This window comes from Cherax quadricarinatus, chromosome 84 (assembly GCF_038502225.1).
Source record: "Cherax quadricarinatus isolate ZL_2023a chromosome 84, ASM3850222v1, whole genome shotgun sequence".
NCBI classification, from domain to species: Eukaryota; Metazoa; Arthropoda; class Malacostraca; order Decapoda; family Parastacidae; genus Cherax; species Cherax quadricarinatus.
In genome coordinates this window covers 4,781,502-4,804,086 of record NC_091375.1, presented here as the reverse complement: position 1 = coordinate 4,804,086, position 22,585 = coordinate 4,781,502, and the positions used below count along the sequence as shown (strand labels likewise).

The following is a 22,585-nucleotide window of genomic DNA, read 5'->3' as shown; positions in this document are numbered from 1 at the left end:
GTGTCAGACAGAAGGACCAGTATATGCGTCAGAAGCAGTGTATGTGTCAGACAGAAGGACCAGTGTGTCAGTAGAACTAGTGTATGTGTCAAACAGAAGGACCAGTGTATGTGTCAGAAGAACTGGTGTCAGACAAAAGGACAAGTGAATATATCAGACAGAACTAACGTATGTGTCAGACGGGACTAGTGTGTGCCAGACAGGATTAATGTGTCAGACAGACATGTTAAAATATTCGTCAAATGGATCGGCGCATAATAGAGCTAGACAAGATATGTAATCACAATGGCGCTGACAGGAGATTTGGGACACAATACTATTGAACAGATAACACTGGACATGATAGCTGTATTCAGAGGTACCCGTGGACAAAAATAGTGCCAAACAAAGGTATTCTTGGGCATTGTCGTCGAAAGTGCTGTATAAACAACAAAGTTCTACACATAAGGAATGTAGTCGCAGTAGTGTTTAAAAGCGGGCATATGGATACAACAGTGCTAGAAACAGAGGCCTTTTTATCACAATAGTGCTCAGCATAAGGGTCAGTAGTCACACTAGAGCTTATACAATGGTACCTGTGGGCACAGTGTCAAAGAGAACATTAGGAAAAGCTAACCAACTATTTGATGGCTATACATGATGGTATAAACCTTGGTAATAGCTATTGACAGGTAGGCTCAAAAAAACGCATAAGCAAACACTAGGACATATTTATTAGAAAACTTTTCGGTCCTGGGATCTTGATCACATCTAAGTGAAGTGATCAAGGTCCCAGGACCGAAACATTTTCTAATAATATATCCTAGTGTTTGTTCACGTGTCTTTTTAAACCACTATATATAACTGAATAAAAATGAAGGGGAAGAGGATGTTATACTTACCTGGCCTGTGATATGGGCTCTGGGTCGCAGTTCAAGTCTTCCTCCTTGATATATTTCAGACGGTGGCCTCGCAGTCTCTTGGGCTTGGAACACCTGCACACACCAACAATTTCGTTTTAATAACAGCAATATGAATTGTTTAAACCAAAAATTCTTCCCGAAATGCACAGCATACTAGTGGTTTTCTTTTGACTTAAGAAATCGTAATGACACGATTGCAAATAAACCATACCCCCGGCCGGGATTGAACCCGCGGTCATAGAGTCTCAAAACTCCAGCCCGTCGCGCTAACCACTAGACCAGCTAGCCACAATAAGATTCATCCAACTAGGTATATTTCTACACCATAGGAAGGTTAGCACAGGCACCTCTGTGACCACAAATGCAAGTTTTTACAGACGAATCTCCAGCAATCGTGTCATTACGATTTCTTAAGTCATGTTGACGGCAGTGAAGGGACTTGAGCTAGAGTTCGTCACGGCCACGCTAGCTGGAGATTCGTCTGTAAAAACTTGCATTTGTGGTCACAGAGGTGCCTGTGCTAACCTTCCTATGGTGTAGAAATATACCTAGTTGGATGAATCTTATTGTGGCTAGCTGGTCTAGTGGTTAGCGCGACGGGCTGGAGTTTTGAGACTCTATGACCGCGGGTTCAATCCCGGCCGGGGGTATGGCTTTCTTTTGTGCTTAAAAATATTTTATTACATATAAACTACATTTTGTATAATTCAGAAAAGAAATGAAGTTCCACTGGATTGTATTTCACCATCTGCTAAGGACGCAAGTACGGCCCCACGGACCGAAACGTCGTCGCCTTTCAATTTCTAATTTATAGGTCAGTTATGAATTCTTCCAGCCACGATATTATGACATATTCTCCAGAAACTGTTTCATATTTTGTGCATTTTTTCTAAGTAATTCAGCATAAAATCTTTCAAAATAACCCCTGAAGAGGGGGTGACTTGATGCCGGCGAATATTTCTTGATCTAAGAGAATAGAGCAACCCTCCCCTTCCCCGTATCAAAGCTAATTACATCTCATTTTCCAAGCGCCGTATGACTCCTATGGATTCAGCGCTTTCCCAATAGATACATAATAATAACAGTAGTTAAAAATCGGTTATCACTTACACCATACGGTTGTCCACAAGGTCCATTAGAGGGGAGGTCTTCACCCACTTCATTTGGCAGTCACAGTTCCAGTGGTTGTACTCTAGGCGGGCCTGACGGAGGTGCTGCCAGGGAAGCAGCTCCTCCGGCAGCGTCGCCAGGACGGAGAATGAGAAGGTGAAGTCTTCCACAGTGAGCGCCCTGTCCACACCACCTTCAGTCTCGGTGTCAACCGCCATCTCGTGGAAAGCCTATTGACCGCTCAGTGTCACGATTATTATTATTAGTAGTAGTAATAAAAATAGTAATATTAGTAATAATAATTATTATTATTAATTTTTGTTTCAAATCATTGTTCAAAAATACACAATATTGGAAAGCCTATACAATATTTTATTTAAAAAGTACATCACAGCACATAAAAAAAAACAGGCCTTATCTGTCAACAGATGTAATAAACTTTCCATGGCCATATAATACCACATACAAATATAAATAATTATACATCATGTAACAAACATTAGCTAATGAAAACACAAACAGTAACCAAATTAAGGAGAGAATTGATACAAACTTCCGTACTAACTACATCAACAGTAAAACCAGATATTCTGTACTATGACTTAACGTCATAAGGTACTAACTCAAAAGAGTACAGTATGTTACATACCGTAACTCTGCAAACTAAACCCCTCCTTCCCCAGACAGAACCCCCCCTTCCCCAGACAGAACCCCCCCTTCCCCAGACAGAACCCCCCCCCCTTCCCCAGACAGAACCCCCCTTCCCCAGACAGAACCCCACCTTCCCCAGACAGAACCCCACCTTCCCCAGACAGAACCCCCCTTCCCCAGACAGAACCCCCCCTTCCCCAGACAGAACCCCCTCTTCCCCAGACAGAACCCCCTCTTCCCCAGACAGAACCCCCCCCCTTCCCCAGACAGAACCCCCTCTTCCCCAGACAGAACCCCCCCTTCCCCAGACAGAACCCCCCCTTCCCCAGACAGAACCCCCTCTTCCCCAGACAGAACCCCCCCTTCCCTAGACAGAACCCCCCCTTCCCCAGACAGAACCCCCCCTTCCCCAGACAGAACCCCCCCTTCCCCAGACAGAACCCCCCCCCCAGACAGAACCCCCCTTCCCCAGACAGAAACCCCCCCTTCCCCAGACAGAACCCCCCTTCCCCAGACGGAACCCCCCCTTCCCTAGACAGAACCTCCCCCTATCTGAAAAGTACAACATAAAATCAGACCCACAAGAGTGCAAAATAAATTAAGTTAACCCTAACACATCTATAATGCTATCCAAAAGTATGAATCTTACAACACGTAAGAATATGAAGCATAAACTACAATGATACATCTGTTCCCAAAACTTAAAATGGTAAAGGTTATAACTGCCTCACGACTTACAAAACAAACTGCAAGTGCAGTAAGTACATTATATAAATATGGAGTTAGTTAGTTAGTTAGTTTAATGTTTATTATATACCCCATACCCATCCTGTGGGCGGTAGTCAAAAGATTACAGAGGTACATAATGGGTCCAGGGACTGGGCCTCAAAGTTTTGATAGCTGAGCAAGTTACAGAGGTAATGAATTCACAATTTACAAAGGTAATGAACTCACAATTTATATAAATATGGAACAGTTTGATTTCTAACACTGGTTATAAAGAATTTCCTGTAGTCAAATTACATTAACAAGATCCGTCCACATCATAAACAGCAATCATTGTATTGAGTGCCTAGCCTTACAGAAAGAAAAAATTGTAAACCCTCACCATACATATTAATTAAAAAAAAAAAAGACACAATACATGATATAAAAAAATAAAATAATACAATAATTAGCCATTTGCGAATACAATGATCTACCGTCAACCACCATCATACCCTAAGTGTTACAATCATATCATACATCACTTTTTTCTTCCTTTTTATTTTTGGAAGGTTATAAATGACCATAATTTTTAAAGGGGTGGACCGGTAAGCCAGCGGAAGGCCTCGGTCAGATGACCAAAAGCTCCAAAGGCGGGTCATCATCTGACTAAGACCCGCGTCAGGAAACATTTGTCCTGTTTCCTGACGAACCTTACCTAACCTAACCATATCGTATTAAATGCTAAACCATCACCTAGCAATGACAAGAGCATGATAACACCCGCTCAAAAAATAATATACAATATATTAAACATTTCGGGCACAGCCTCTTCTGACCTACTTCAAAATTCCACTGTTGTACTCTATTTACAAGCAAGTTAGGATTTTTATTGAGACTGAAGTGTGTAGATGTCAAATTTTTCCACTTTTTCAAATGGTGTGGTATTTTTACCCATAAAATGTTTTGAGTATGTCACATCTGAACTTAATCATTAATGGCTGAGGCAGCATATAAGGAAGCCAGGTTTAGTTTCCTTGGCATACAGGGTTACGTTATGTACAGGTTTATCATACGTGGAAAAATCATGTATGATGAGCCAGCATTTCAGGCTTATCATATGTAAGTATGATAAGCCTGGACAGCAGGTGTCTTAAGGAAACACATTCTAATGTTTCCACCCGTGCCGGGGATCGACCCCCGACATTAGTGTGTGAGCTAAATTTAAGGTCGATAAAACTAGATCCAAAAGCAATACATTCCATTATATTTTATGTAAATAATAAATTCATAAATACTAAATCTGGAGTCGACAGAACTAGATCCTAGGCAATATATTCACGTTACAAAAATATAACTACTTCCCGTAATACTAACTTTAGGGTCGATGTACTTGATCCTAGGCATGTAGCGGAAGACCACGGTCTCCAGGCTGTGTAGGTCTCCAAAGGCGTAGGCTTCAATGGTCTCCAGGTGGAGTAGTCTTTCTAGGATGATGGTCCTTAGGTTGTGTTGCTTGTAGAAACTGTATGCTCCCAGCGACTGTAAGAACCATACTTAGTGGTGAGTGTAGTAACCGTCTCTAGTGAGTGTAGTGGTGAGTGTAGTAACTGTAGGTGGTGAGTGTGGTAACTGTCTGTAGTGAGTGTAGTGGTGAGTGTAGTAACTGTAGGTGGTGTGTGTGGTAACTGTCTGTAGTGAGTGTAGTGGTGAGTGTAGAAACTGTAGGTGGTGTGTGTGGTAACTGTCTGTAGTGAGTGTAGTGGTGAGTGTAGTAACTGTAGGTGGTGTGTGTGGTAACTGTCTGTAGTGAGTGTAGTGGTGAGTGTAGAAACTGTAGGTGGTGAGTGTGGTAACTGTCTGTAGTGAGTGTAGTGGTGAGTGTAGAAACTGTAGGTGGTGAGTGTGGTAACTGTCTGTGGTGAATGTAGTGGTGAGTGTAGTAACTGTCTGTGGTGAGTGTAGTGGTGAGTGTAGTGGTGAGTGTAGTAACTGTCTGTGGTGAGTGTAGTGGTGAGTGTAGTAACTGTCTGTGGTGAGTGTAGTGTAGAAACTGTAGGTGGTGAGTGTGGTAACTGTCTGTAGTGAGTGTAGTGGTGAGTGTAGTAACTGTAGGTGGTGTGTGTGGTAACTGTCTGTAGTGAGTGTAGTGGTGAGTGTAGAAACTGTAGGTGGTGAGTGTGGTAACTGTCTGTAGTGAGTGTAGTGGTGAGTGTAGAAACTGTAGGTGGTGAGTGTGGTAACTGTCTGTAGTGAGTGTAGTGGTGAGTGTAGTAACTGTAGGTGGTGTGTGGTAACTGTAGTGAGTGTAGTGGTGAGTGTAGTAACTGTAGGTGGTGTGTGGTAACTGTCTGTGGTGAGTGTAGTGGTGAGTGTAGTAACTGTCTGTGGTGAGTGTAGTGGTGAGTGTGGTAACTGTCTGTGGTGTGTAGTGGTGAGTGTGGTAACTGTCTGTGGTGAATGTAGTGGTGAGTGTAGTAACTGTCTGTGGTTATTGTAGTGGTGAGTGTAGTAACTGTCTGTGGTGAGTGTAGTGGTGAGTGTGGTAACTGTCTGTGGTGTGTAGTGGTGAGTGTAGTAACTGTAGGTGGTGAGTGTAGTGGTGAGTGTAGTAACTGTAGGTGGTAAGTGTAGTAACAGTGCCGAGTGTGTGTATTAAACACAGTGTGAGGCTGAATGATCACTTAACACTAGGAGTGGTGGAGGTTCCACCCTCCGCCATCATCCCCAACATGAAACACACCAAATAAGTTTATTTAGGCACACTTACACACCAGCACAGCTATCATACATAGTGTAAATTACCTAGGATAACCCAGAAAAGTCAAGTGACTTATGTCGTCTGGTTCACATGAGTACGTGGGAAAAACAGCCAGTAGAGAATTTTAGGGCCCAGGACGTGGCTGTTAACCACTATTATTTTGAAATTTAATGCAAGATAGTAAAGCGGAAGGCCCTCTCCCAACCGTCTACTACCTCCGGCTACTGCCGGCATACAATAGGGGAAAAATATAGCATACCATATTAAGAAACCTGTATAAAGTTTATAACTAAGATAGATTAATATCATTATTATACATGACATATCCATGGTGTGGGGGGTAGTCAAAAGATTACAGAGGCATATAATGGGCCTAGGGACCGGGTCCCAAAGTTCTAGTAACTAAATGAGTTACATTTTTAAGGATAAAGAATCAGTTACAATTAGTGTCAACCTGTGATACATGGAGTCATGCGAGTGAAGGAGTATGACAAACAGTTGTCTGATGGGTAGAGACACAGTTAATGATGCCTGCTCTAATTTCTATATGAGAACCGTAACTCTGTGACAACAGTACTACCAGCTGCACCCGTGGAGTGGTGAACAAAACATAATTTGTGAAAGAGTGTGCTTTGTAACTAAGTCATTACTACAACTTAAAGCATCCTGCTTGGCTTCAAGGTGAAGCTAAACTTAAGAAATTTCTTTGGGAAAGAGGATGGATAATGGTTTGTAATAGGGTAATTTCCCATGGAGCGGGTAAGGGTTGCTGTTGCCTTATTCCACAGAGATCATGTATTTGGTCATGCGGAGGTCAGTCCCAGTTTTTACGATTTATCTGGAGGGGTGTTCACCAGTGCTGAGGAAAGTTTGGAGGGCTTCTGAGCAAGGGTTTAAATGGGCTAGCCTCCGCATATTGACCCAGATGAGGACATATCTTTCAGTGACACGATCTCTGATGCTTGGAATATCAAGTTCTTTCCACATGTTTAGAATTTTAGCACTACGAGGGCATCCTATGATGCCCTCGTAATAATAAAATTCTGGGTTGATCCTCATTGCTTCATTCTGTAATTTTTACAGCTCTCCAAGCTTCCAGTCTGACAAAAGAGCAAGTACTGGCGCGGCATAATTAACCAATGATAGTCTTGTTACAAGTCCAAGGAGTTGCACATTAAAACCTAGATACTTGTATCTAGTTACATATTCTAGCCGAGACCCATAATGCAACTGGACCCATCATGCAACTGGACCCATTATGCAACTGGACCCATCATGCAACTGGACCCATCATGCAACTGGACCCATCATGCAACTGGACCCATCATGCAACTGGACCCATCATGCAACTGGTTGAGGATGTTTTGGGCGTTGGAGGATCCGGTGGTGTGAAGCAATATGTCATCAACAAAGCTGATCATACAATGATCGGGCTGGCTAGGCGAAGCATGTAGTAAGACATTAATTATAATATCGAATAAGGTAGGAATGAGGACACCTCCATATGGGGTTCCTAATTCAGCTTCTCTAAGTATATTAATATGTCAATGCTCCTAATTTCCCTAATGTTTAGTATACTAGTATCAGAAAAAAAATTGAGGAGTGGAAACACTGGTATTTTATTCAGCTGTAATAATAATAATAGTTTTATTATTATTATTATTATTAGTGGTGGTGGTAGTAGTAGAATAATAGTTATAATAGGAAACGCTAAACAGGTACCCCCGGAACACCCTCCAGGTAAGTAGGTGTCATACACTTCTTGGATAAGGGAGGTAAGCAGATCTGACCCAAACATCAAGGCACTTCCTTAGAAATACTGGAATAACTATCACTAAAAGTGACCTTCTCTCTGGGGATCAACCCAAGGTTAGAGTGAATCCAACTGCCTGACGTGTCATGTTAATATTCTGAGGTAGAGGTCCGGCTTCCTGACAGCATGTCAACATGTAAGTCGGATATGCTTGATAATATAAAAAAAATTGAGAGCATTGTATAACTACAATACAATATTGTATAAATACAATACAATATTGTATAAATACAATACTTGTATAAATACAGTGCAGTATTGTATAAATACAATACAATATTGTATAAATACAATACTCAGTACAATCATCAACCTGTCGGTTTAAAAAATCGACAAGTTGATGACTGAGACCCTTGTGCAACATTTACGTATCTTTATTGTGGAAGGTTTACGCCAGCCAGTGGCTTCTTTAGTCCAATACAGAGAAGAACGGTTGAAGATGAGAAGTTTGAGGTAATCAGTCCCTCAGCCTGGAGATAATGTGTTCAGTCCATCAGTCTTGATAAAAGTAGCTAATTGTGGGTGAAACGTTGTTGATAATGCGACCCTATATTTACAAATTTTCACCCACACTTAGGCACTTTTATCAAGACTGATGGACTGAACACATCTACAGCCTGAGGGACTGATTACCTCGAACTCATCTTCAACTGCTCCTCTCTGTATTGGACTGAAGAAGCGAAACGTTTCCACAACAAGTGCTGCATAGGTGTATCAATTATCCACTTTGACGGAGCCAGGTGAAGGTTGCCTTCGGGCCAGGAGTTAGACACCAGGAAGAATAAAAATTTACAGTACCGTGGCTGGAACAATACACAAACAAGTGCAACAGTTAGGTATCTTTATTTCGAAACGTTTCGCCTACACAGCAGGCTTCTGCAGTTAAGTACAGATGAAGATGAATGGTTCACAGAACCGACACGTTGATAAATTAGACACATGTGCAAATCTTGGGTATCTTTATTGAGGAAACGTTTCGCCACACAGTGGCTTCATCAGCCCATACAAAGGAGAATCTTGAAGAACAGGAGGAGAATGAGGTAATCAGTCCCTCAACCTTGAGTCGATGTGGCTAGTCCATCAATCTTGAATAGAATACGGCATATGTGCAGAGAAGGAGCTTATAAGTGGTTCTGTGAACGATTCATCTACAAACCTGTCAGACACTGCAACTTCTTGGGATCTTAATACTTAGGAATTCTTCGCTTGCCTAATTCTTGGGCACGACCTACTTCCACATTGAACAAATGTGACACCACCTATGACTGCTGCACCTCTCCTGCCAACGGTTTATAAGCTGCTTCTCCGCATGTATGCCGTATTCTATTCGAGATTGATGGACTGACCACATCGACTCAAGGTTGAGGGACTGATTACCTCATTCTCCTCTTGTTCTTCAAGATTCTCCTTTGTATGGGCTGATGAAGCCACTGTTTGGCGAAACGTTTCCTCAATAAAGATACCCAAGATTTGCGCATGTGTCTAATTTATCAAGTACAGATGGGTTGCCAGAAGCAGTAGAGATGTAAAGATGATGTAATCAGTCCATCAGCCTTGAAGGCGTAGTTTTGAGGTGGTCAGTCCCTCAGCCTGGAGAAGAGTTTGACTATGCAGCAAAACTGGAACGTTGTTTCGGACTATGAAGCAAAATTCTTCTCCAGGCTGAGGGACTGATTACATCGTCTTCACATCTCTACTACTTTCTGCTTACTCTTCTGTACTCGACTAAAGAAGCCTACTGTGTAGGTATTGTGTACTATTTTCATATACAATACACAAATAACCCGCACTTAGGAGAGGAGCATAATGACGATGTTTGGGTCTAACGTGAGCCAGTAACAAGTTATACTGTGACTTGTTATACTATATGAAGGTTTAGGTCCAGGAGCTAGACACCAGGGAAGCTACAGCATTGTGGGAATTGTATGTCTTCAAGCACTCGTGATAGCATTATGAACTGGTGTTAGATAAAATGATAAGTATTATTAGATGAAAAACGTGATCATAATATATATATATATATATATATATATATATATATATATATATATATATATATATATATATATATATATATATATATATACTATATATAATGAAGGAGAGGTATATTTGCAGCACGTAGGAGGGTAAATAATAATAATATATTTCACGTATATAAACATGCAGTAAGATCACAATAAACAGGTGATATCACGATATGCAAAATAACCATAGTGTAAAAACAGTGAAATTGAAAGTGCTCTCATGATTTCTCGTATTATCAAGGAACAGTAAAAATAATAAAACAGAATACTTATAAGGCTGAGATTTCACCTAAATTATGACGTTATACATGAAATCGCAAAAGACCCAACACGCTGAGCGTGGGTGTGTAGTGAAGATTTAGTCAGGTCACATATGTACACGAAAGTCTGAAGCCCCAGTGCATCTGTGTGTCACTGATTAGAGTATGGATACCCTCATATGGGATGTAAATACTCCCATCACACACACTTGTGAGAGGGGCAGGCGGCACTGGGACCCAACCTTCCGTCTGGATGCTGGTCAAAGACTCTGGATTCGAAGAATTGGTTGTCTTCCCCTTCAGATTAAATCTAATTAACTTTGTTAAACTTATGGTTTTAACCCTTTCCCAAAATAATAATAATAATAATAATAGCAACACTAATAAAATATGATTGGTAATAATAGAAACACTAATAATAATAATATTACTAATTGAAGTTGTTTACATGTTGGTAGCTACCTGGAATGGGTTGCCTGAGAGGTCCAGACGGGTGAGTGTGTATCTGACGGGGTAGAGAGCTTTGGTGGGTACCACCGTCATGTTGTTTTGTGCCAGCGACACCTCCTCCAGGTTCCTGCGGGACACATGAGTATCAGTACACCATAACTACAGCTGTGTATCACCCACAAGCTCCCTTTGGACACATATCAATACACGCTTTTCTGCTATGTGTCCTGTCCTCCAGGATCCTGCGTGACACGTGTGTATCAGTACACTGATTACTGCTGAGTATTACCTCCAGTCTCCTGGAAGGACTACACACCTGGAGTGTAACGATACACGTGACACGATAATCGTTACACCATAATTACTACTATGGGTCACGTCCAGCGTGACACGTCATTATACCCTGACTACTGTTGTGTCATCTTCGAAGGAGGAGCAGCTAGATGTTATATGAAGGCAGAGAAGCTATCCTTTCCTTGATTCTTCTTTTCAAGATTGATAGACTGACCACATCGACTCAAGGCTGAGGGACTGATTACCTCAAACTCCTCCTGTTCTTCAACGCTCTCCTTTGTATGGACTGATGAAGCCACTGTGTGGCGAAACGTTTCGTCAATAAAGGTACCCGAGTGTTGCACATTTGTCTAATTTATCAACTTGTCGGTTCTCTGAACCATTCATCTACATATCCTTCCCTTGTTAGGTAAAGGGACACGTGCAACTAATGTGACATTTTATTGTGGCAACGTTTCGCTCTATAGAAAGCCGTTACCAACAATACAGGGACACTGAGCGTATATGTAGGTATTAGAGTGAGGTCCCTGTCTTGTTTGTAACGGCTTGACAGACTTTCTATAGAGAGAAACGTTGCCACATTAAAATGTATCTTAGTTGCTTAGGTGCCTTTTTACGTAACACATTGTCGGTAATTCTACAAAATTATTACAATATCCTCCCTTGCTCAGATCAAATTTGACTACCTCTCATTGTCCATTCGCTATATACACTACTACTACTAGCCCACATGCTTCTCCCTGCTCAGAATGCGACTCACAGCTGTTGACTAACAGAGACCTAGTTACTGACTTAATTAAGGACAGTAGGTGTAGAGCGACTTGCCCAACCCGGCGATCAACCAAACGATCTAGCGCTGGACTACCAGCGCAACACGCTCTCTAAATCACAGTCATCATTTCACTGTTGTAAAGACAAACAGGTTAGGTTAGGTAGGGACAAGTGTTTCCTGACACGGGTCTTAGTCATAGGATGACCCGCAGCTGGAGCGTTTGGTCATCTGATTATAACTTTCGTTATGTTTATAAGAGTCAAGCACGAGACTGATTAAGGCACTTTAAACAGTGAAAATCAGACATATTCGTAGTTATGCCTACGGCACTCAGTGGATGGCTGTTTTCTGTTCGCCTTTATCATATATTTATATTTTTTTTCGCTGTGGTATGTTACAACTGGTTATTTTTCATGGGCAGAGGACAACCTAACCTAATCTGCCAGAAAAATTTCCTGCAAACTGTATGTGAAATACCGACATGGATGTTTATGGGAGTTAAGAGAAACTAAGAATATTGACGTCATGGAGAATAAACCTGAAGTTGCGTACATCATATTGAGGAACAAGTTGTTGGGAAGAGTGTTGAGTCTCAAGGCAGCCAGGTCAAGCTTGGTGAGAGCAGTGTTGTGGGTAAACAGAGATGGATTGAGGGTTACCAGCGGGTTGAACCCCAGCAGCAGCTCCTGCAGACACACCAGAGGTTCTAACACGTCCTCGGGTAGAACCTCCAGCTTGTTGTAACTCAGGTCCAGCCTCGTCAAGTTGTGCAGACCCACGAAAGCCTGTTACGGCGCCACATTATTATTATTATTATTATTATTATTATTATTATATATATATATATATATATATATATATATATATATATATATATATATATATATATATATATATATATATATACATATATATATTTTTTTTTATTATCACACTGGCCGATTCCCACCAAGGCAGGGTGGCCCGAAAAAGAAAAACTTTCACCATCATTCACTCCATCACTATCTTGCCAGAAGGGTGCTTTACACTACAGTTTTTAAACTGCAACATTAACACCCCTCCTTCAGAGTGCAGGCACTGTACTTCCCATCTCCAGGACTCAAGTCCAGCCTGCCGGTTTCCCTGAACCCCTTCATAAATGTTACTTTGCTCACACTCCAACAGCACGTCAAGTATTAAAAACCATTTGTCTCCATTCACTCCTATCAAACACGCTCACGCATGCCTGCTGGAAGTCCAAGCCCCTCGCACACAAAACCTCCTTTACCCCCTCCCTCCAACCTTTCCTAGGCCGACCCCTACCCCGCCTTCCTTCCACTACAGACTGATACACTCTTGAAGTTATTCTGTTTCGCTCCATTCTCTCCACATGTCCGAACCACCTCAACAACCCTTCCTCAGCCCTCTGGACAACAGTTTTGGTAATCCCGCACCTCCTCCTAACTTCCAAACTACGAATTCTCTGCATTATATTCACACCACACATTGCCCTCAGACATGACATCTCCACTGCCTCCAGCCTTCTCCTCGCTGCAACATTCATCACCCATGCTTCACACCCATATAAGAGCGTTGGTAAAACTATACTCTCATACATTCCCCTCTTTGCCTCCAAGGACAAACTTCTTTGTCTCCACAGACTCCTAAGTGCACCACTCACCCTTTTCCCCTCATCAATTCTATGATTCACCTCATCTTTCATAGACCCATCCGCTGACACGTCCACTCCCAAATATCTGAATACATTCACCTCCTCCATACTCTCTCCCTCCAATCTGATATCCAATCTTTCATCACCTAATCTTTTTGTTATCCTCATAACCTTACTCTTTCCTGTATTCACTTTTAATTTTCTTCTTTTGCACACCCTACCAAATTCATCCACCAATCTCTGCAACTTCTCTTCAGAATCTCCCAAGAGCACAGTGTCATCAGCAAAGAGCAACTGTGACAACTCCCACTTTATGTGTGATTCTTTATCTTTTAACTCCACGCCTCTTGCCAAGACCCTCGCATTTACTTCTCTTACAACTCCATCTATAAATATATTAAACAACCACGGTGACATCACACATCCTTGTCTAAGGCCTACTTTTACTGGGAAATAATTTCCCTCTTTCCTACATACTCTAACTTGAGCCTCACTGTCCTCGTAAAAACTCTTCACTGCTTTCAGTAACCTACCTCCTACACCATACACCTGCAACATCTGCCACATTGCCCCCCTATCCACCCTGTCATACGCCTTTTCCAAATCCATAAATGCCACAAAGACCTCTTTAGCCTTATCTAAATACTGTTCACTTATATGTTTCACTGTAAACACCTGGTCCACACACCCCCTACCTTTCCTAAAGCCTCCTTGTTCATCTGCTATCCTATTCTCCGTCTTACTCTTAATTTTTTCAATAATAACTCTACCATACACTTTGCCAGGTATACTCAACAGACTTATCCCCCTATAATTTTTGCACTCTCTTTTATCCCCTTTGCCTTTATACAAAGGAACTATGCATGCTCTCTGCCAATCCCTAGGTACCTTACCCTCTTCCATACATTTATTAAATAATTGCACCAACCACTCCAAAACTATATCCCCACCTGCTTTTAACATTTCTATCTTTATCCCATCAATTCCGGCTGCCTTACCCCCTTTCATTTTACCTACTGCCTCACGAACTTCCCCCACACTCACAACTGGCTCTTCCTCACTCCTACAAGATGTTGTTCCTCCTTGCCCTATACACGAAATCACAGCTTCCCTATCTTCATCAACATTTAATAATTCCTCAAAATATTCCCTCCATCTTCCCAATACCTCTAACTCTCCATTTAATAACTCTCCTCTCCTATTTTTAACTGACAAATCCATTTGTTCTCTAGGCTTTCTTAACTTGTTAATCTCACTCCAAAACTTTTTCTTATTTTCAACAAAATTTGTTGATAACATCTCACCCACTCTCTCATTTGCTCTCTTTTTACATTTGCTTCACCACTCTCTTAACCTCTCTCTTTTTCTCCATATACTCTTCCCTCCTTGCATCACTTCTACTTTGTAAAAACTTCTCATATGCTAACTTTTTCTCTCTTACTACTCTCTTCACATCATCATTCCACCAATCGCTCCTCTTCCCTCCCGCACCCACTTTCCTGTAACCACAAACTTCTGCTGAACACTCTAACACTACATTTTTAAACCTACCCCATACCTCTTCGACCCCATTGCCTATGCTCTCATTAGCCCATCTATCCTCCAATAGCTGTTTATATCTTACCCTAACTGCCTCCTCTTTTAGTTTATAAACCTTCACCTCTCTCTTCCCTGATGCTTCTATTCTCCTTGTATCCCATCTACCTTTTACTCTCAGTGTAGCTACAACTAGAAAGTGATCTGATATATCTGTGGCCCCTCTATAAACATGTACATCCTGAAGTCTACTCAACAGTCTTTTATCTACCAATACATAATCCAACAAACTACTGTCATTTCGCCCTACATCATATCTTGTATACTTATTTATCCTCTTTTTCTTAAAATATGTATTACCTATAACCAAACCCCTTTCTATACAAAGTTCAATCAAAGGGCTCCCATTATCATTTACACCTGGCACCCCAAATTTACCTACCACACTCTCTCTAAAAGTTTCTCCAACTTTAGCATTCAGGTCCCCTACGACAATTACTCTCTCACTTGGTTCAAAGGCTCCTATACATTCACTTAACATCTCCCAAAATCTCTCTCTCTCCTCTGCATTCCTCTCTTCTCCAGGTGCATACACGCTTATTATGACCCACTTCTCGCATCCAACCTTTACTTTAATCCACATAATTCTTGAATTTACACATTCATATTCTCTTTTCTCCTTCCATAACTGATCATTCAACATTACTGCTACCCCTTCCTTTGCTCTAACTCTCTCAGATACTCCAGATTTAATCTCATTTATTTCCCCCCACTGAAACTCTCCTACCCCCTTCAGCTTTGTTTCGCTTAGGGCCAGGACATCCAACTTCTTTTCATTCATAACATCAGCAATCATCTGTTTCTTGTCATCCGCACTACATCCACGCACATTTAAGCACCCCAGTTTTATAAAGTTTTTCTTCTTCTCTTTTTTAGTAAATGTCTACAGGAGAAGGGGTTACTAGCCCATTGCTCCCGGCATTTTAGTTGCCTCATACGACACGCATGGCTTACGGAAGAAAGATTCTTTTCCACTTCCCCATGGACAATAGAAGAAATAAAGAAGAACAAGAGCTATTTAGAAAAAGGAGAAAAACCTAGATGTATGTATATATATATGCATGTGCGTATCTGTGAAGTGTGACCAAAGTGTAAGTAGGAGTAGCAAGATATCCCTGTTATCTAGCGTGTTTATGAGACAGAAAAAGAAACCAGCAATCCTACCATCATGCCAAACAGTTACAGGTTTCTGTTTCACAGTCATCTGGCAGGACGGTAGTACTTCCCTGGGTTGTTGCTGTCTACCAACCTACTACCTAAACATATATATATATGTTGTGCCGAATATGTAAAACTGGTCAATTAGCAAGAACTCCTTTATAATTAAATCTTTTCTAAAAATGTCTCTTATACGTTTAAAGCTAGATTTTTTTTTTATTAATGTTGGTGTAATAAAATTTAATTTTGCTCCAAAAGAATCTTAGAAAACTTACCTAACCTTATTATAACAAGAACAATTTATTTTAGCGTAACCCAACTAAATATATTTTAGATTTGTTTACAATAATTTAATACTAAACAAACACAGTGAAATATATTTTTTGTCGTTAGGTTCAGAATGATTTTGGCGAAATTATTGCATACACAAATTTTCACTTGTCTTATATGGCAAGATGAGCGTTGCTATTTAAGCCAAGATAGCAAGTTCTGCCTATTCGGCACGACATATATATATATATATATATATATATATATATATATATATATATATATATATATATATATATATATATATATATATATATATATATATATATATATGCAAAAAATCTCGAACAAATTATTTAAGATACAAAACACCTAAGGGGGGCAGTTGAATGATAGCTCTAGGCTTTTCATGTTGCAATCACATCAGGAGCTAGCAATGTTGCAGACAACAGGAGGAGATCCAAGCAAATACAATCACAGGAAGTGCCTTTGCAATACAATAATATGCGGAAGTATTATTATACTATAATAATAATAATAATAATAATAATAATAACAATAATAATAATAATAATAATTATATTAATTATAAATCTATCTTGAAAACTCACAGCTGAGTCGATAATGGTAAGTTTGTTGTTCTTGAGGAGGAGCGTTGAGAGTGAGGGGAGGTGTTGTAGTACCAGTGCTGGCAGCTGCTGCACCTCGTTGTCTGACAGGTCCAGCCTCAGCAACCCGCTGCAGCAGCCACTGAAGGTACTCATGCTCAGCTCCCCGATGCTGTTCCTGGAGAAGTCGACGCTGGTGTACTGGGCAGGTATTTCCAATTCATCTGACGAAGGAGGCCCAGCTAACTTACACCACAATGCACCCTGTGCTAGGGGCTTTATTTTGCGCCTAGCAATATTGTGTTACATATAAACTGCATTTGGTATACTGCAGAAAAGATATACTTTATATTGTATTAGCAAAATTGGTGCAATACCCGTGTAATATATACCAGTAAGTATTGCACAATTGACAATACATCAGTAGTGTGTTGCTACCTAGTCTATGTAACAGTTACACTACACAGCCCGCACTTGGAAGACTGAAAATTATGACCACGTTTCGGTCCGAGTTGGACCAGAAACTAGTGACACATAAGCGCGAAGGGAAGAAAGCTAGAGTATATATGAGAGAGGGAGGGACGTCCCCAGTGCCCAGCTACCTTCACGAGAGAGGGAGGGACGTCCCCAGTACCCAGCTACCTTCACGAGAGAAGGAGGGACGTCCCCAGTGCCCAGCTACCTTCACGAGAGAGGGAGGGACGTCCCAAGTGCCAAGCTACCTTCACGAGAGAAGGAGGGATGTCCCCAGTGCCCAGCTACCTTCACGAGAGAGGGAGGGACGTCTCCAGTGCCCAGCTACCTTCACGAGAGAGGTAGGGACGTCCCCAGTGCCCAGCTACCTTCACGAGAGAAGGAGGGACGTCCCCAGTGCCAAGCTACCTTCACGAGAGAGGGAGGGACGTCCCCAGTGCCCAGCTACCTTCACGAGAGAAGGAGGGACGTCCCCAGTGCCCAGCTACCTTCACGAGAGAGGGAGGGACGTCCCCAGTGCCCAGCTACCTTCACGAGAGAGGGAGGGACGTCCCCAGTGCCCAGCCACCTTCACGAGAGAGGGAGGGACGTCCCCAGTGCCCAGCTACCTTCACGAGAGAGGGAGGGACGTCCCCAGTGCCCAGCTACCTTCACGAGAGAGGGAGGGACGTCCCCAGTGCCCAGCCACCTTCACGAGAGAGGGAGGGAAGTCCCCAGTGCCCAGCTACCTTCACGAGAGAGGGAGGGACGTCCCCAGTGCCCAGCTACCTTCACGAGAGAGGGAGGGACGTCCCCAGTGCCCAGCTACCTTCACGAGAGAGGGAGGGACGTCCCCAGTGCCCAGCCACCTTCACGAGAGAGGGAGGGACGTCCCCAGTGCCCAGCCACCTTCACGAGAGAGGGAGGGAAGTCCCCAGTGCCCAGCCACCTTCACGAGAGAGGGAGGGACGTCCCCAGTGCCCAGCTACCTTCACGAGAGAGGGAGGGACGTTCCAAGTGCCAAGCTACCTTCCCGAGAGGAGGGACGTCCCCAGTGCCCAGCTACCTTCACGAGAGAAGGAGGGACGTCCCCAGTGCCAAGCTACCTTCACGAGAGAGGGAGGGACGTCCCCAGTGCCCAGCTACCTTCACGAGAGAAGGAGGGACGTCCCCAGTGCCCAGCTACCTTCACGAGAGAGGGAGGGACGTCCCCAGTGCCCAGCTACCTTCACGAGAGAGGGAGGGACGTCCCAAGTGCCAAGCTACCTTCACGAGAGAGGGAGGGACGTCCCCAGTGCCCAGCCACCTTCACAAGAGAGGGAGGGACGTCCCCAGTGCCCAGCTACCTTCACGAGAGAGGGAGGGACGTCCCCAGTGCCCAGCCACCTTCACGAGAGAGGGAGGGAAGTCCCCAGTGCCCAGCTACCTTCACGAGGGAGGGAGGGACGTCCCCAGTGCCCAGCTACCTTCACGAGAGAAGGAGGGACGTCCCCAGTGCCCAGCTACCTTCACGAGAGAGGGAGGGACGTCCCCAGTGCCCAGCTACCTTCACGAGAGAAGGAGGGACGTCCCCAGTGCCCAGCTACCTTCACGAGAGAAGGAGGGACGTCCCCAGTGCCCAGCTACCTTCACGAGAGGAGGGACGTCCCCAGTGCCAAGCTACCTTCACGAGAGAGGGAGGGACGTCCCCAGTGCCCAGCTACCTTCACGAGAGAAGGAGGGACGTCCCCAGTGCCCAGCCACCTTCACGAGAGAGGGAGGGACGTCCCCAGTGCCCAGCTACCTTCACGAGAGAGGGAGGGACGTCCCCAGTGCCCAGCTACCTTCACGAGAGAGGGAGGGACGTCCCCAGTGCCCAGCCACCTTCACGAGAGAGGGAGGGACGTCCCCAGTGCCCAGCTACCTTCACGAGAGAGGGAGGGACGTCCCCAGTGCCCAGCTACCTTCACGAGAGAGGGAGGGACGTCCCAAGTGCCCAGTCACCTTCACGAGAGAGGGAGGGAAGTCCCCAGTGCCCAGCTACCTTCACGAGAGAGTGAGGGACGTCCCAAGTGCCAAGCTACCTTCACGAGAGAAGGAGGGACGTCCCCAATGCCCAGCTACCTTCACGAGAGAGGGAGGGACGTCCCCAGTGCCCAGCTACCTTCACGAGAGAGGGAGGGACGTCCCAAGTGCCCAGCTACCTTCACGAGAGAGGGAGGGACGTCCCCAGTGCCCAGCTACCTTCACGAGAGAGGGAGGGACGTCCCCAGTGCCCAGCTACCTTCACGAGAGAGGGAGGGACGTCCCCAGTGCCCAGCTACCTTCACGAGAGAGGGAGGGACGTCCCCAGTGCCCAGCTACCTTCACGAGAGAGGGAGGGACGTCCCCAGTGCCCAGTCACCTTCACGAGAGAGGGAGGGACGTCCCAAGTGCCCAGCCACCTTCACGAGAGAGGGAGGGACGTCCCCAGTGCCCAGCCACCTTCACGAGAGAGGGAGGGACGTCCCCAGTGCCCAGCCACCTTCACGAGAGAGGGAGGGACGTCCCCAGTGCCCAGCTACCTTCACGAGAGAGGGAGGGACGTCCCCAGTGCCCAGCTACCTTCACGAGAGAGGGAGGGACGTCCCAAGTGCCCAGCTACCTTCACGAGAGAGGGAGGGACGTCCCCAGTGCCCAGCTACCTTCACGAGGGAGGGAGGGACGTCCCAAGTGCCCAGTCACCTTCACGAGAGAGGGAGGGAAGTCCCCAGTGCCCAGCTACCTTCGCGAGAGAGGGAGGGACGTCCCCAGTGCCCAGCTACCTTCACGAGAGAGGGAGGGACGTCCCCAGTGCCCAGCCACCTTCACGAGAGAGGGAGGGACGTCCCAAGTGCCCAGTCACCTTCACGAGAGAGGGAGGGACGTCCCCAGTGCCCAGCCACCTTCACGAGAGAGGGAGGGACGTCCCCAGTGCCCAGCTACCTTCACGAGAGAGGGAGGGACGTCCCCAGTGCCCAGCTACCTTCACGAGAGAGGGAGGGACGTCCCAAGTGCCCAGCTACCTTCACGAGAGAGGGAGGGACGTCCCCAGTGCCCAGCTACCTTCACGAGGGAGGGAGCGACGTCCCAAGTGCCCAGTCACCTTCACGAGAGAGGGAGGGAAGTCCCCAGTGCCCAGCTACCTTCACGAGAGAGGGAGGGACGTCCCCAGTGCCCAGCTACCTTCACGAGAGAGGGAGGGACGTCCCAAGTGCCCAGTCACCTTCACGAGAGAGGGAGGGACGTCCCAAGTGCCCAGTCACCTTCACGTACATATTATGGATCTCTTCTAATTGCGGGTTATTTATTTGTGTTTTGTTCCAGTCACTGTGTTGTGCCTTTTTATTCTGGACAGTTACAAAGTGGAAGCAAAAGTTAGCAATCTTTCCTCTCGTGTTTCGTCAAGTACAATGAGGTTCATAGTGTTGAAATCTCTCCACCTCAGCTGGGAGACTCCAGTAGTGTCAGCCTGAACTGGGAGACTCCAGTAGTGTCAGCCTGAGCTGGGAGACTCCAGTAGTGTCAGCCTGAGCTGGGAGACTCCAGTAGTGTCAGCCTGAGCTGGGAGACTCCAGTAGTGTCAGCCTGAGCTGGGAGACTCCAGTAGTGTCAGTCTGAGCTGGGAGACTCCAGTAGTGTCAGTCTGAGCTGGGAGACTCCAGTAGTGTCAGCCTGAGCTGGGAGACTCCAGTAGTGTCATTCTGAGCTGGGAGACTCCAGTAGCGTCAGCTTGAGCTGGGAGACTCCAGTAGTGTCAGCCTGAGCTGGGAGACTCCAGTAGTGTCAGTCTGAGCTGGGAGACTCCAGTAGTGTCAGTCTGAGGTGGGAGACTCCAGTAGTGTCAGCCTGAGCTGGGAGACTCCAGTAGTGTCAGTCTGAGCTGGGAGACTCCAGTAGCGTCAGCTTGAGCTGGGAGACTCCAGTAGTGTCAGCCTGAGCTGGGAGACTCCAGTAGTGTCAGCCTGAACTGGGAGACTCCAGTAGTGTCAGCCTGAACTGGGAGACTCCAGTAGTGTCAGCCTGAGCTGGGAGACTCCAGTAGTGTCAGCCTGAACTGGGAGACTCCAGTAGTGTCAGCCTGAACTGGGAGACTCCAGTAGTGTCAGCCTGAGCTGGGAGACTCCAGTAGTGTCAGCCTGAGCTGGGAGACTCCAGTAGTGTCAGCCTGAGCTGGGAGACTCCAGTAGTGTCAGCCTGAGCTGGGAGACTCCAGTAGCGTCAGCTTGAGCTGGGAGACTCCAGTAGTGTCAGCCTGAACTGGGAGACTCCAGTAGTGTCAGCCTGAGCTGGGAGACTCCAGTAGCGTCAGCTTGAGCTGGGAGACTCCAGTAGCGTCAGCTTGAGCTGGGAGACTCCAGTAGTGTCAGCCTGAGCTGGGAGACTCCAGTAGTGTCAGCCTGAGCTGGGAGACTCCAGTAGTGTCAGCCTGAGCTGGGAGACTCCAGTAGCGTCAGCTTGAGCTGGGAGACTCCAGTAGCGTCAGCTTGAGCTGGGAGATTCCAGTAGTGTCAGCCTGAGCTGGGAGACTCCAGTAGCGTTAGCTTGAGCTGGGAGACTCCAGTAGCGTCAGCTTGAGCTGGGAGACTCCAGTAGTGTCAGCCTGAGCTGGGAGACTCCAGTAGCGTCAGCTTGAGCTGGGAGACTCCAGTAGTGTCAGCCTGAGCTGGGAGACTCCAGTAGCGTCAGCTTGAGCTGGGAGACTCCAGTAGCGTCAGCTTGAGCTGGGAGACTCCAGTAGTGTCAGCCTGAGCTGGGAGACTCCAGTAGTGTCAGCCTGAGCTGGAAGACTCCAGTAGCGTCAGCTTGAGCTGGGAGACTCCAGTAGCGTCAGCTTGAGCTGGGAGACTCCAGTAGCGTCAGCTTGAGCTGGGAGACTCCAGTAGCGTCAGCTTGAGCTGGGAGACTCCAGTAGCGTCAGCTTGAGCTGGGAGACTCCAGTAGGACAGTGAAACTATCACCAAGCATTTCAGTAACGGTTCATCAGCTACGACAGCCTCAAAGGTTTCCTTCCAACAGAACTGGAGTTACTATCACCTGGGAATTACCATCTCTCAGGATAACTGAGGTGGCTAGAGTGAGGGGCGGGGGAGAACAGTGAATTTAT

The 22,585-nt window shown here is 45.3% G+C and overlaps 1 protein-coding gene across 2 annotated transcripts in view; it reads right to left on the bottom strand.

Moving 5' to 3' along the window:
• The window catches only part of LOC128704255 (leucine-rich repeat neuronal protein 3), a 94,443-nt gene that overhangs the window by 8,624 nt on the left and 63,234 nt on the right, over positions 1–22,585 (bottom strand). For both annotated transcript variants that reach the window (XM_070102968.1, XM_070102967.1), the window contains exons 3-8: positions 17,032–17,252; positions 12,298–12,530; positions 10,692–10,806; positions 4,746–4,910; positions 2,013–2,242; positions 882–974 (exon numbers count right to left, since the gene is read on the bottom strand). In XM_070102968.1, the coding sequence (XP_069959069.1) occupies positions 882–974; positions 2,013–2,242; positions 4,746–4,910; positions 10,692–10,806; positions 12,298–12,530; positions 17,032–17,252 (1,057 nt within the window). The remainder of the gene's footprint in view (positions 1–881; positions 975–2,012; positions 2,243–4,745; positions 4,911–10,691; positions 10,807–12,297; positions 12,531–17,031; positions 17,253–22,585) is intronic.